The 14,090-nt window shown below is 52.0% G+C and overlaps 1 protein-coding gene across 2 annotated transcripts in view; it reads right to left on the bottom strand.

The window, feature by feature from the left end:
- Nucleotides 1–14,090, bottom strand: part of DHX37 (DEAH-box helicase 37) — a 47,318-nt gene that overhangs the window by 25,604 nt on the left and 7,624 nt on the right. For both annotated transcript variants that reach the window (XM_017889607.1, XM_017889616.1), the window contains exons 2-7: nt 13,466–13,635; nt 9,498–9,610; nt 7,468–7,810; nt 5,218–5,366; nt 3,515–3,607; nt 741–837 (exon numbers count right to left, since the gene is read on the bottom strand). In XM_017889607.1, coding sequence (XP_017745096.1) covers nt 741–837; nt 3,515–3,607; nt 5,218–5,366; nt 7,468–7,810; nt 9,498–9,610; nt 13,466–13,635 — 965 coding nt within the window. The remainder of the gene's footprint in view (nt 1–740; nt 838–3,514; nt 3,608–5,217; nt 5,367–7,467; nt 7,811–9,497; nt 9,611–13,465; nt 13,636–14,090) is intronic.

Below are 14,090 nucleotides of genomic sequence, written 5' to 3'. Positions count from 1 at the left end.
ACCTTTGCCATCCCCGAGAGACTGGCCCTGCCCAAGGGGATGTCACAGCCAGCACGGAGCACAGCTTCTTCCCCACACAGCAGCCCCCCACCCGGGCCCTGCAGGCTCTCCAGACGTGCGTGCCGTCCGCTTGATCAAATGGCGGCTCCCTAGGAAGCGTGGGGCCCTTCCCCAAGGCCCAAGTGCGCTGATGGGAGGCAGCAGCTCGGGTTCCGATTTACAAACGGAAAGAACTTGGGATGCAGCTTCTGTGGCCAGGGACCGTGAAGACGCACCCCTTCTCAAGCGCAAGGCCCAACGGCTCCCTGTCCCCCAGCCTGAGGCTGGCACCCCACTCCGAGTCTGGTGCTGCCCCTCACCAAACGCAACTGGACTCGAAGCTCCCAAGAAGGGGCTGTGTCTGGGCCCACCACAGGGCAGAGCCTGCACACCACAGGCTTTCAGTACACCCTGGGCAAGGTGTGAACTCTGTGAGTCAGTTATAATAAAAATACAAGTTCACATTTCATGAGTACCTTCTAGGTACGGGCCACTGTGCTAAGCTGTTAGCATGCACTCTACAACTTCCACTTCAAAATGATTCTCTGAGGAATGCACTAACATCCTCATCAAGAAACTGAGCTTGGAGAGGTTCAGTAACTTCACCCAAAGTCACACAGCAGCACCATGGGAGTGCTATGCCTAGCACCCCGCCCCCATGCCCACTGGCCTTGCTCTGTGAGCCAGGATCTGCAACCAACCTTCTGGATTTCTTTGAGCAGCACACCATCTGTCATGAACTTGATTCTGGTCTCCTCTGTCACGTTTCCTTCATACCGGATCTGGTAGGAGACGACCCTGTGTGGGCAGAGTTCGGTTTAGGGCAGAGCCACGCCTGGCTGGGGCTGTCACCACGGGGCCACTACAAGGCAGGTCATGGAGCAGGCAGGCGGCTTGAGGGCAGGGCCCACCAGCAACCCGAAACAAGACCCAGACATCTCCCCAGTCCACTCTCCCCCTCCAGAATCCTGGTTTCTGAAGGGAAGGGAAGGAGCTGTTGAGGGCAACTGAGGAGCCAGGCCCCAAACACCTTGGCCAGAGCCCTCCTCGGATGGCGACTACACCAGGAGACGCCGGGGAGACCTGCACATGGGCTGGAGTGTGTTCTGGAGACTATACAGACTTGGCAGCTATCATAGGGGTACTGTAGCTGTGTGTGTTTCACAAAAAGTCCTTGTCTTAATTCAAAAATTAGCCTGGTGTGGTGGTGTGCACCTGTAGTCCCAGCTACTCAGGAGGCTAAGGTGGGAGAATTACTTGTGCCCAAGAGGTTGAGGCTGCAGTGAGCCAAGATGGCACCACTGCACTGCAGCCTGGACAACAGAGCCATCTCAAAAAAAAAACAAAAGATGGCTCACGCCTGTAATCCCAGCACTTTGGGAGGCCGAGATGGGTGGATGAACTGAGGTCAGGAGTTCAAGACCAGCCTGGCCAATATGGTGAAACCCCGTCTCTACTAATCACAAAAATTAGCTGGGCACCTGCAATTCCAGCTATTCGCGAGGCTGAGGCAGGAGAATCGTTTGAACCCTGGAGGCAAAGGTTGCAGTGAGCCAAGATCACACCACTGAACTCTAGCCTAGGTGACAAAGTGAGACTCCATCTCAAAAAAAAAAAAAATTAGTCCTTATCTCTCAGATCTGTACAGCAAAATATTGAGGATAAAGTATCTATGATTTGCTTCTAAACAGTGGTGGGGAGGGGGCCGGGAGGAGAGTACAGACCCAACAGGGTAGGGCAGGAGTTGACAATTATTATAACGAGGTCTTGGGTACCTGGGGGCTTATTATACTATCCTTTTTACTTATGCATATGCCCCCAATTTTTTTTTTGAGATGGAGTCTCACTCTTGTTGCCCAGGCTAGAGTGCAATGGCGTGATCTCGGCTCACGGCAACCTCTGCCTCCCAGGTTCAAGCGATTCTTCTGCCTCAGCCTCCCGAATAGCTGGGATTACTGGTGTGCGCCACCACATCTGGCTAATTTTTTTGTATTTTTAGTAGAGACAGGTTTTCTTCATGTTTGTCAGGCTAGCCACGAACTCCCAACCTCTGGTGATCTGCCCGCCAAGGCCTCCCAAAGTCCTGGGATTACAGGCATGAGCCACCATGCCCAGTTCTCACATTTTCATAATATTTAACAAGTTAAAAAGAGGATGAGGCAGTTTTTTCTAGACGCATGCTGACTATGCACAGAATTGTCCAGGAGGATGTGCAGGAGATGGGCAGTGGTGGCTGCTCCTGGGGAGGAGGCAGGGCACTGGGTGAGAAGGTGCCCCCAGTACTCCATCCCTGCCTTAGTGTCCTCCCAGCCTAACCGACAAAGACACCAAGTCCCCCGACTGGCGTGCTGACCTGGGGCCGGTGGCTCTGTCCGGCCCACCCCCGACTAGCGTGCTGACCTGGGGGCCGTGGCTCTGTCCAGCCCACCACCACATCCTGAGAGCCCAGGATAGGCCTGGCATACTAGATGCTGCCTAGTAACATCTGATGAGGGCAGATGAGGCAGGCTCTCACTCTGTGCCCTTTTGTGCCTTCTGGATTTTAGGCCATGTTGGACATGTTAGACACGGGCATCTGCATTATAAACACATGCTCCCAGCCATTGCAAAGCAAGTGCTGTATCTGCCCGTTCAACGTGGCTTTCCAAAGAAAGTCCTATAGACTTACTGCCGGATTTTTTTTTCTTTTCGAGATAGAATTTCACTCTTTTCGCCCATGCTGGGGTGCAATGATGCAATCTTGGCTCACGGCAACCTCTGCCTCCCAGGTTCAAGTCATTCTCCTGCCTCAACCTCCCGAGTAGCTGGGATTACAGGCATGTGCCACCATGCCTGGCTCATTTTGTATTTTCAGTAGAGACAGGGTTTCTCCATGTTGGTCAGGCTGGTCTCAAACTCCCGACCTCAGGTGATCTGCCCGCCTCGGCCTCCCAAAGTGCTGGGATTACAGGTGTAAGTAACCGTACTCAGCCAAAATTTTGTACTTTAGAACCTTGAGTTTTACATTAACCCGGCAATGCTAGGTACTAGCTCCGTGACTGCCTGCATCTGGCCCCCTGCTCTGTTCTCGAGCCCCTGGATGGGCCACTCTGTCCCCTCTGCACACTGTGCAGGATGTAAGCCAAGGGCCTGCTTGAAGGCTGCCTGCTTAGGTCTGCCTGCCAATCGCGTCCTTTGCTGTAACATACTATAGCCATGCACAGGATAACAAGCTGAGTCCCAGAAGTCCCCAATTATCGAACGTGCACATGATCTTGGGGACCCCAACATACATGGGTCAAAAGTGCCCACAGGAGGCTGCCTGCTTAGCTTGAAGGCAGGTCCTGGAAAGCTGTCTCCCACAATGATTCCCAGTGCTACATGCAGAGGTGACACTCCACCCAGCACCCTCAGCACAGACGCCGCTCACCTCCTCCTGGGCTTCCCTGGAGGTCTGGACCACCCCATAGCTCCCCCCAGGAAGTAGAGCCCTCACCGCTGGGACAGATTCATCTCCTTGGCCACTCGCTGGGACATGGCCACGGCGGCCACTCGGCGGGGCTCTGTGACACCGATGATGCTGTCTTCACTGGGGGAGGAAGAACATGGCCATCAACAGTGCGTGGCCCCACCTGCTCATCCCAAAGCCTCATGCAGTTCCACAGCAAGATTCGCCACACTGACCTGGCGCTCGCCCAGGGGCCATGGGAAACAAGGCCAGGTTGCACTACTTTTAACAGCAAAGGGAACAGCCCATATGCCAACAACACACAGAAAACGGTTCAGCATTCACGGTGCAGCGGACACCAGGCAGCCGCTAGAAGGAACGGGGCCTGGGGGAACCAGGCTGGGAGTTCTGTTTGCCCCAGTCAAGCACAAGCTCCTCCAGACACAGGAACCCGCCAAGCCGATGGGTGGCTGGTCCCAGCTCTGTGGGAATGTTAATGCCACAGGCCTGGGGCTGCTCTCCCTTGAAAGGCTGCTGACAGGGCTGGCCCTCGCTGGGTGCCTGAACCTGGACAACAGGAGAGCTCCCTCCATTCCCTGTAAGTGCGGGCCCACCGTGCCCAGGCTGTTTGTGCAAACAGGGTGGTTTATGCCGGACACCTGCTTTCCTTCCAGGCATCTAGGATTTTGTTCCTGCCAGGCAGGGCGGGCTTAGGCTGCCTGGCCAATAATAGCCGTGAACCTTGAATCTCTAACAAGCCTCCCTGGTGGAGGGTAGTTCCTGTGTGGCCACAGGTGGCTACTGGAGAATTCAGTGCATCCCGTGTGAGTCCGCCGGGAGGGGACTCTGGAAGCTGGAGCTGGGCTTCCCCCGAATACCACAGGTGCCACTGCCCTCTGCCAATCGCGTCCTTTGCTGTAACATACTATAGCCATGCACAGGATAACAAGCTGAGTCCCAGAAGTCCCCAATTATCGAACGTGCACATGATCTTGGGGACCCCAACATACATGGGTCAAAAGTGCCCACAGGAGGCTACACAGTGAAAACAGTAAGCACAGGCCGGGCGCGGTGGCTCACGCCTGTAATCTCAGCACTTTCGGAGGCCAAGGTGGGTGGATCACCTGAGGTCAAGAGTTCGAGACCAGCCTGACCAACATGGTGAAACCCCGTCTCTTGGTCGGGCACAGTGGTTCATGCCTGTAATTCCAGCACTTTGGGAGGCTGACGTGGGCGGATCACGAGGTCAGGAGATCGAGACCATCCTGGCTAACGTGGTGAAACCCCATCTCTACTAAAAATACAAAAAAATTAGCCGGGCGTGGTGGTGGGCACCTGTAATCACAGCTACTCGGGAGGCTGAGGCAGGAGAATGGTGTGAACCCAGAAGGCGGAGCTTGCAGTGAGCTGAGATCGTGCCACTGTACTCCAGCCTGGGTGACACAGTGAGACACTGTCTCAAAAAAAAAAAGGAAAAAAGAAAATAGTAAGCACATAGCTCTATGTGCCAGGGATGAAGTGTGCTACGCAAGTTCACTCACTTAATCCACATGACAACCTTGTGAAGTAGGTGCCATTATTCCCATCTCACAGCTGGGGCCCAGAGAGGTTAAGTAGCTTGTCTGAAATCACACAGCATGCACAGGGCAGATCCAGGATCAGATCCCAGGGAGCCCAGGCTCTTATCAACCTTTCGGGGCATCTTCAGTGTCACTGAGGGACCTAGAGAGAACGCTGTGTCCAACCCCTACCTGCTGTAGCCTGCTTCATAGAGAAACTGAGGCACCTGTGTGGTCTTCCCGCTGCCAGTCTCACCACACACGATGACAATGGGGTGCTCGGCCACAGCCTCCATGATCACTTGTTCTTCAGAGAGAATTGGGAGCTTCAGCCGTTCTTCCTGGAAGGAGAGCAAGTCAGCACTTAGGCAGCAGCAAGACTACAGACACTGATGTGACCTCCAGGAAGGTGGCAGCTGACACGTGGGTGCTGAACAGATGTGCTTGCTGGGGAAGGAGGCCTTGACAGCTGGGGAGGGGACCAGGAGCCATGGTCCAGCAGAGACAGAGACAGGGACCGCATCCTTCGGGATACCAGGCCTGACATCATCATATCCTTCGAGACTGGCCTGACCAACGTGGTGAAACCCTGTCTCCTGGCCGGGCGCGGTGGCTCACACCTGTAATCCCAGCACTTTGGGAGGCTGAAGCGGGCAGATCACGAGGTCAGGAGATAGAAACCATCCTGGCTAACGTGGTGAAACCCCGTTTCTACTAAAAATATAAAATTGCCGGGCATGGTGGTGGGTGCCTGTAATCCCAGCTACTCGGGAGGCTGAGGCAGGAGAATGGTGTGAACCAGACACAGCTTGGTTGGGGCAGAGCAGTCTCTCAGAGATATGGGAACCCTCAGCTGTCGCTGGCGGGAGTCTCAATTAATGGCACGGTCACTTTGATAAACAATCTGGTGCAAATTTTCTCAAAGTCAAGGATGTGTGGCCCTGCAGTTCCTCTCCTAGGCACATATTCCAGATCAGGTGCTTGCTACATTTTTTCCTATGACTCATGAAAAGAAATACATTTTATATCATGACTCAGTATGCAAACAGACACATATGTGTATCGTATATGGAAGGAACAGTTCTGTGAAACATGGCTCACCCTAATGCGTATGCAGTGGCGCGATCTCAGCTCACTGCAACCTCTGCCTCCCAGGTTCAAGTGATTCTCCTGCCTCAGCCTCCTGAGTAGTTGGGATTACAGGCACATGCCACCATGCCCGGCTAATTTTTGTAGTTTTAGTAGAGATGGGGTTTCACCATGTTGGCCAGGCTGGTCTTGAACTCCTGACCTCAGGTGATCTGCCCGCTTCCACCTTCCAAAGTGCTGGGATTACAGGTGTGAGCCACCATGCCTGGCCAACAAGCTCATATTCTTAATTTTATTCTATTTCTATTCTATTCTATTCCACTTGTTGTATTTATTTACTTTTTGAGATGGAGTTTCACTCTTGTTGCCCAGGGTAGAGTGCAATAGTGTGATCTTGGCTCACTGCAACCTCCACCTCCTGGGTTCAAGTGATTCTCCTGCCTCAGCCTCCCGAGTAGCTGGGATTACAGGCATCCACCACCATGCCGGGCTAATTTTTGTATTTTTAGTAGACAGGGTTTCACCACGTTGGCCAGGCTGGTGTCAAACTCCTGACCTTAGGTGATCCACCTGCCTCGGCCTCAAAGTACTGGGATTACAGGTGTGGGCCATTGCGCCTGGCCTCCATTTGTTTTTTTTTTTTTTAAATATGAAGCCAGGCATGATGGCTCACACCTGTAATCCCAGCGACTTGAGAGGCCAAGGCAGAGGATCGCTTGAGGCCAGAAATTCAAGACCAGACTGGGCAACATAGCCAGACTCTGTCTCTACAAAAAAATAAAAATAAAAAAGTTAGCCAGGCATGATGGCACATATCTGTAGTGCTAGCTACTCAGGAGGCTGAGGTGGGAGGACTGCTTGAGCCCACGAGGTAGAGGCTGCAGTGAACTATGATCACATCACTGCACTCCAGCCTGGCAGACAGAACAAGACACTGTCTCAAAAAAAAAAAAGAAAAGAAAAGAAAAGATTAAAAGCTACTCAATTCATGACCCAAAGATGGCTATGACGTCATCTGCAAATACTGCTCAAGAGAAACTTCTGCACATGCGCTCATAGGAGAGGGACAAGAACGTTTAAAACAGTGGTGAAGGTCGGGCGTGGTGCTCATGCCTGTAATCCTAGCCCGTTAGGAGGCCAAAGTGGGCAGACTGCCTGAGCATGGGAGTTCAAGACCAGCCTGTGCAACATGGCAAAACCCTGTCTCTACAAAAAAATACAAAGTTAGCCAAGCACAGTAGCGCGTGCCCATAGTCCCAGGCTCCTTGGGAGGGTGAGGCAGGAGGATCACTTGAACCTCGGAGGCGGAGGTTGTAGTCAGCTGAGATCAAACCTCTGCACAGGGTAGCAAACCTGCATTTCCGGGGAGCGGTTCACAGGGATGAAGACAGCAGGCTTGGCCAGGGCCCTGGGTGGGGGTACTGCAGCTGGAGGAGGAACAGGGATCCCAGCTGGCGCAGGCTGACTGCTGGGTGCTGGAGTTGGCGGCAGAGGTGCCACGGTGGTCCCCGCACCAGCCTCAGCCAGCTCAACAGCCGGGTCCTCATCCAGCTCTGACTCCCCCTCCAGCTCCGACTCCTCCGACTCCTCTTCCTTCTCCTCCTCCTCAGCTGAGGGCTGGCGGCGACGCTTCCGGTGGGCACCACTGAGGCTGCTGATCTTCTCCTGGCCCGGGGCTACCACCTCGTCAGGCTTCCTGTTGAGACAGCAGAGATTTCAGACACAGAGGCCCCACCTCAATCCCCAGAGGTCAGGACTCCAGGGCCACACACCTCTCTGCCTCAGGGCCTTTGCACCTGCTGTTCCACTCCCTGAAATGCCCTTCCCACAGATAGCTCCTCTCACTCCACTTAAGCCTCTGCTTAAGCGCCAGATGTCAGGGAGACTCCCTGACCACACATAGACCCCACAGCTCTCCCTTCTCCCTCCACCTCGCTCTTCCCTGCTTCATTTTCTGTTCAGTGCTTCCCAGCATGGGACACAGATGCACTCACCTGATGACTTCCCACGATTACACCTCCCCCCATGACACTAGGAAGCTCCCTAAGAGAAAGGACTTTATTTCTGTGCACTGCTCTATCCCCAGAGCCTAGCAGAGAGCCTGGGACAGTCTGCACTCGATAAACAGTCACTAACTGAACAGTGCTCACAGGCACAGGCCAGGCCTCATGTAAACGAGCAGCACAGGCTGAGTGAGACCGCAGAGCCTGGTGGGACTCGGTGGGAGGGGCACACGGGCCATTTAAGGGTCAGCAGCTTGGTGGGGACACTGCTGGTGTGGCCGGATCGTCCAAGTAGTCAAGACCAGGTGGGAACATGAATTCGCCTTGTCACCCGGGACAGAGTGCAGTGGTGCAATCACGGCTCGCTGTCGCTTCCACCTCCCAGGCTCAGGTGATCCTCCCACCTCAGCTGCCAGAGTAGCTGGGACCACAGGTATGAGCCACCATGACCAGCTAATTTTTGTATTTTTAGTGGTGACGGGGTTTCACCATGTTGGCCATGCTGGTCTCAAACTCCTGACCTCAGGTGATCCGCCTGCCTTGGCCTCCCAAAGTGCTAGGATTATAGGTGTGAGCCACGGCGCCCTTCCGGCTTGGTTGTTCTAAGCCACCGTTGTTTGCAGTAATTTGTTATGGCAGCACCGGGAAGCTAACATATTGGCAAACAGCACTCATGCCTTAAAACACGACACAAACCGGCCAGCACGGTGGCTCACGCCTGTAATTCCAGCACTTTGGGAGGCCAAGGCGGGCAGATCACCCGAGGTTGGGAGTTTGAGACCAGCCTGGCCAACATGGAGAAACCCCGTCTCTACTAAAAATACAAAATTAGCCGGGTGTGGTGGCACATGCCTGTAATCCCAGCTATTCGGGAGGCTGAGGCAGAAGAATCGCTTGAACCTGGGAGGCGGAGGTTGCGGTGAGCTGAGATCGTGCCATTGCTCTCCAGCCTGGGCAACAAGAGCGAAACTCTGTCTCAAAAAAACAAAAAACAAAAAACAAAAACAAAAACCACACAATACAAACCGAACAAAACTCACTGATGGGCCAAATCCAGCCCTCGACCACCTAATGGCAATTTCTGGCTTAATCAGCTGTACAAAAGCTGGAGGAGCTGTAACATGGAACTCTACACTGCAGGAAAACACCGACATCACTGGAACAAGAAACTTTGCTGTCCTGTGTGTCGCAGAAGGTTTAGCAGCATCTATGGCCTTTACCCACTAGAGGCATTTAGGATGACAATCAATTATCAGCCACTCAGGCCACTATAAAGGTATTTTCTCAAATGCTCCACCCCCAGAGGACCCCATCACCTGTGCACCCTCCCTAGGGGGCCCTGGAGGGAGGGCAGGGTTAGGAAAGGACTGGCCAACTCACTGTTTGGTGTGGTACATGCGGTCCCCAGTGCCCAGCTTGGAGGTGGTATAAAAGAGTCTCATCTCGGCTTCCGAAGCCTGGACTTCACTCAGCTTCTGTAGCATCTCTGCTCTCTGGGAAAGGAAACGAGTAGGTTATGTATTTGCCATCATGACCCTCTCCTAAGAAGGGAGGTGAGACTCTAATAAAATTTCAGCATCATTAACAACTGGAGTCTTCAAAATCAGAGGTCAAATTGTAATTCTACTGCTGCATGGTGTTCTTCCATCAACAGACACAGCAAGCTTGGCATGGCTTTTTTAACCCCTTTTACAGAATCTGGGGTTGTATAAATGAGGTTCTTTGCAGCAGGGTATCACAGTAGAAGATTATGGCCCACCAGATGCCCATCAACAGGAGACGAATAAAGCACAGCTCGGTCAGATACAGCAATGCTCCCTAGCAGCTCTGAGGAAGGAGGCGGCTTTGTGTGTCTGATGTGAACTGGTCCCTGAGCTACCCTGAGCAATGCTGTGTGCAGGGGATGTACCCAGTTGGCTTCTTTCAGTTGGGTGAGGGTTTCATGAGTTTTTCCTTTATTGTTCTTGTAATTGTATATATAGGTTTTATACACACTTCTATGTGTGTATTACACACACACACACCACACACACACAGAGCAAGGCATAGCACAGTGGGAAAGCATCCTAAATAGGACTTAAAAAGGACATGCCGACCAGGCACAGTGGCTCATGCCTGCAAACTCAGCACTTTAGGAGGCCGAGGCAGGCAGATCACCCTGAGGGTCAGGCAGGTTCAAGACCACCTGACCAACATGGGTGAAACATGACTTCTACTAAAATACAAAAATTAGGCGCCGGGGGCAGGTGGCTCAAAGGGCCTTGTAATCCCAGCACTTTGGGAGCGCCGAGCGACGGGGCGGATCACGAGGTCAGGAACGAGACCATCCTGGGCTAACACGGTGAACACTGTCGTTCTCTATTAAAAAATACAAAAATCTAGCCGGGCCGAGCCATGTCGGTCCGGGAGGGCTGCTGAGTCCCAGCCTACTCCGGAGCATGACGCAGTGAGAATGGCGATAAACTCCGGGAGGCAGCGGAGCTTAGCAGTGGAGCGATTATCCGCCACCTGGCAACTCCAGCCTCGGGCGCACAGACGCGAGACTTCTGTCTCAAAAAAGAAAAAAAAAAACTACAAAAATTAGCCAGGCATGATGGCGCATGCTTGTGGTACTAGGTAACCGGGAGGCTGAGGCAGGACAATCGCTTGAACCTGGGAGGCAGAGGTTGCAGTGAGCTAAGATCATACCACTGCACTCCAGCCTGGGTGACAGAGCAAGACCTTGTCTCCAAAAAAAAAAAAGAACACGCTCACAGGTGAGTGAGTCTTCCCCCTACTAAGGCTCCGGGGACTGCCCATTCACGGCTGCCGGAGAGAGACCCTCAAGCCTCCTGATACAAAGACACAGCTCCCGCGTGCAGTGGCCTCACCAAAAGTCAAACTTGATTCTCATGAAGCCTCCAGGTCAGGGTTCCTCAATCTCAGCACTATTGACAGTTAGGCCAAATAAGTTTTTGTTTTTCTGTGCATTGTAGGCTGTTAACAGCACCCCATGGCTCCACCTGCCAGATGCCAGCAGCACTCCCAAGTTGTCACAGCCCAAAATGTCTCAAGACAATGCCAAATGTCCCCGGGGCTGGTGGGGGGCGCTAAACTGTCCCAGATGAGAGTCACTGCTACAGATCCAAATACTAACGTACAAAAAACTCAGACGGCAGAGGAGCATGTTTAAAATAAAATTTTAAGGCTGGGTGTAGTGGCTTACACCTATAATTCCAGCACTCTGGGAGGCTGAGGCAGGTGGATCACTTGAGGTTGGGAGTTTAAGACCAGCCTGACCAACGTGGATAAACCCCGTCTCTACTAAAAGTACAAAATTAGCTGGGTATGGTGGTGCTTGTCTGTAATCCCAGCTACTCGGGAGGCTGAGGTAGGAGAATCCCTTGAACCTGGGAGGCGGAGGTCGCGGTGAGCCGAGATCGCGCCATTGCACTGCAGCCTGGGCAACAAGAGTGAAACTCTGTCTTAAAAAATAATAATAAAATAAAATAAAATATTTAAAATCCAGAAGGTAGGAAATTCCGTAAGACAAACAACAAATAAACTACAATGGGAAAAAAAACAAGAGATGGGTGAGGAGTATCCATGAAACAACAGGAAATTTAACCATTTGCTAGATGTTTGATATTAAAATAAAAAATTAGGTTGGCCGGGCACGGTGGCTCACGCCTGTAATTCCAGCACTTTGGGAGGCCAAGGAGGGTGGATCACGAGGTCAGGAGATCGAGACCATCCTGGCTAACACGGTGAAACCATGTCTCTGCTAAAAATACAAAAAATTAGCTGGGTGTGGTGGCGGGCGCCTGTAGTCCCAGCTACTCGGGAGGCTGAGGCAGGAGAATGGCGTGAACCCGGGAGGCGGAGCTTGCAGTGAGCCGAGATTGTGCCACTATACTCCAGCCTGGATGACAGAGAGAGAGACTCCATCTCAGAAAAAAAAAAAAAAGATTAGAAGTGCTAATGGTATTCTGGTCATTTTTAAAAGTCTCTACTTATAGAGATACAAATTGAAATATTTATGGATAAAATGCTATGTATACTGGGTTAAATGGCAGCCTCCCTCAAAGATGCGTTTGTATCCTGGAACTTGCGAACATGACCCTATTTGGAAAAAAGGTTTTGTAGATGTAATTACGTTAACTACGTGAAGGATCTCGAGACGAGATGATCCTGAGTATCTGAGTGCGACCTAAATCCAATGAGAAGCACCCTTCGAAGAGACACACGGAGGAAAGGCTGAGGGAACACGGAGGCAGAGATTGGAGTGACGCAGCCACAAGCCAAGGGAATGCCTGGAGCTGCCAGGAGCGGGAAGAGGCCAGGAACTACCCTCCCCTGAGCCCAGTGAGGAGCACAGCCCTGACGATGCCTTAATCTCGGACTTTTGGCCTCCCGAGCTGGGAAGGAACAAATTTATACTGTCCTAAGCCCCTCAGTTTGTGGTCATTTGTATGACATCCCCAGGAAACTAGCACAGATTCATTGTACGTGGGATTTGCTTCAAAATGACCCAGGGGTGGGAAAGTGACCAGCAGTGGAGATAATCCAAGACTGACCAGGGGCTGATCAATGTTGGAGCTGGCGATGGGCACATGGGAGTTCATCATACTGTTCTCTTTACTCTTGCATATGTTTGAATTTCCCATGACAAACTTTTTTCCTCTATGAAAAATTTAAGGTTGGCCGGGAGCGGTGGCTCATGCCTGTAATCCCAACACTTTGGGAGGCCAAGGCGGCGGATCACGAGGTCAGGAGATCCAGACCATCCTGGCTAATAAGCTGAAACCATGTGTCTACTAAAAATACAAAAAAAAAAAAAGCCTGATATGGTGGCATGCGCCTGTAATCTCAGCTACACAGGAGGCTGAGACAGGAGAATCGCTTGAACCCAGGAGGCGGAGCTTGCAGTGAGCCAAGATCGCACCACTGCACTCCAGCCTGGGCAACAGACCAAGACTCCATCTCAAAATAAAATAAAATAAAATAAAATAAAATAAAATAAAAATTTAAGGTTTGGTAGAGCCAGAAAAGGTGTGGGGGGTGGGGGAACAAAACAAAAAAGGAAAAAAATTAAATGTAAATTTTTAAAAAAAGAAGAAAAAACAATTAAGGAAAACAGTTGGACATTCTCCAGAATAGTCCAGTTCAGTTCCTCTGCCATAGTAGCTGCATTTCAAGTGCTCAACAGCAATATGTGGTTAGTGGCTACTGTACCGGACCATGCACTGGAATTTTCCTCATTCCAGAAAGTTCTATCAGTTGCGCCACAGACACCCCCTCAGGAGGAGAGAGACCCCCCATCTCTCTTCTGGGTAGCCACGTGCAGACCCTGTCTGAGTGGGGCGTACCTGGCTCTTTTTCTCCTTCTGTTCTAAGATTTTCTGCAGCACTTTCCTTTCCTTCTTGGTCAGAGGCTTCTTCTCCTTCTTCGACAGCGGAGGGGCTTTGGTCTTCCTTTTCTTCTTCCCCGGTAGAACGAGCGCGTTGCTTGCATCAACTCCCTTCAAAGTGTCCTTGTCTGAAAGAGCGCAAACAATTATTAAGGCCCCATTCTCCTTGAGGTGGCTCTGGTCCTGCCTCCCACAGTCCCCCTGACCCGCATGGGGGCCTCCAGAGCCTGGACAGAGGAACAGGGGAGTCTGTGAGGTCAAATCTATTTTCATAACAATACTATGATGTTCTCAAGGCCGGGCGCAGGGGCTTATACCTGTAATCCCAGCACTTCAGGAGGCTGAGGCAGGTGGCTCACTTGAGGTCATGAGTTCCAGACCAGCCTGGCCTACATGGCGAAACCCTGTCTCTACTAAAAATATAAAATTAGCCAGGCGTGGTGGTGGGCACCTGTAATCCCAGCTATTTGGGAGGCTGAGGCAGGAGAATCTCTTGAATCTGGGAGGTGGAGGTTGCAGTGAGCCGAGATCACACCACTGCACTCCAGCCTGGACGACAGAGCAAGACTCTGTCTCAAAAAAA

This window comes from Rhinopithecus bieti, unplaced genomic scaffold, assembly GCF_001698545.2.
Source record: "Rhinopithecus bieti isolate Rb0 unplaced genomic scaffold, ASM169854v2 scaffold_574, whole genome shotgun sequence".
NCBI lineage: Eukaryota > Metazoa > Chordata > Mammalia > Primates > Cercopithecidae > Rhinopithecus > Rhinopithecus bieti.
The sequence above is the reverse complement of the archived record's forward strand: the minus strand, read 5'-3'. Positions and strand labels throughout refer to the sequence as shown.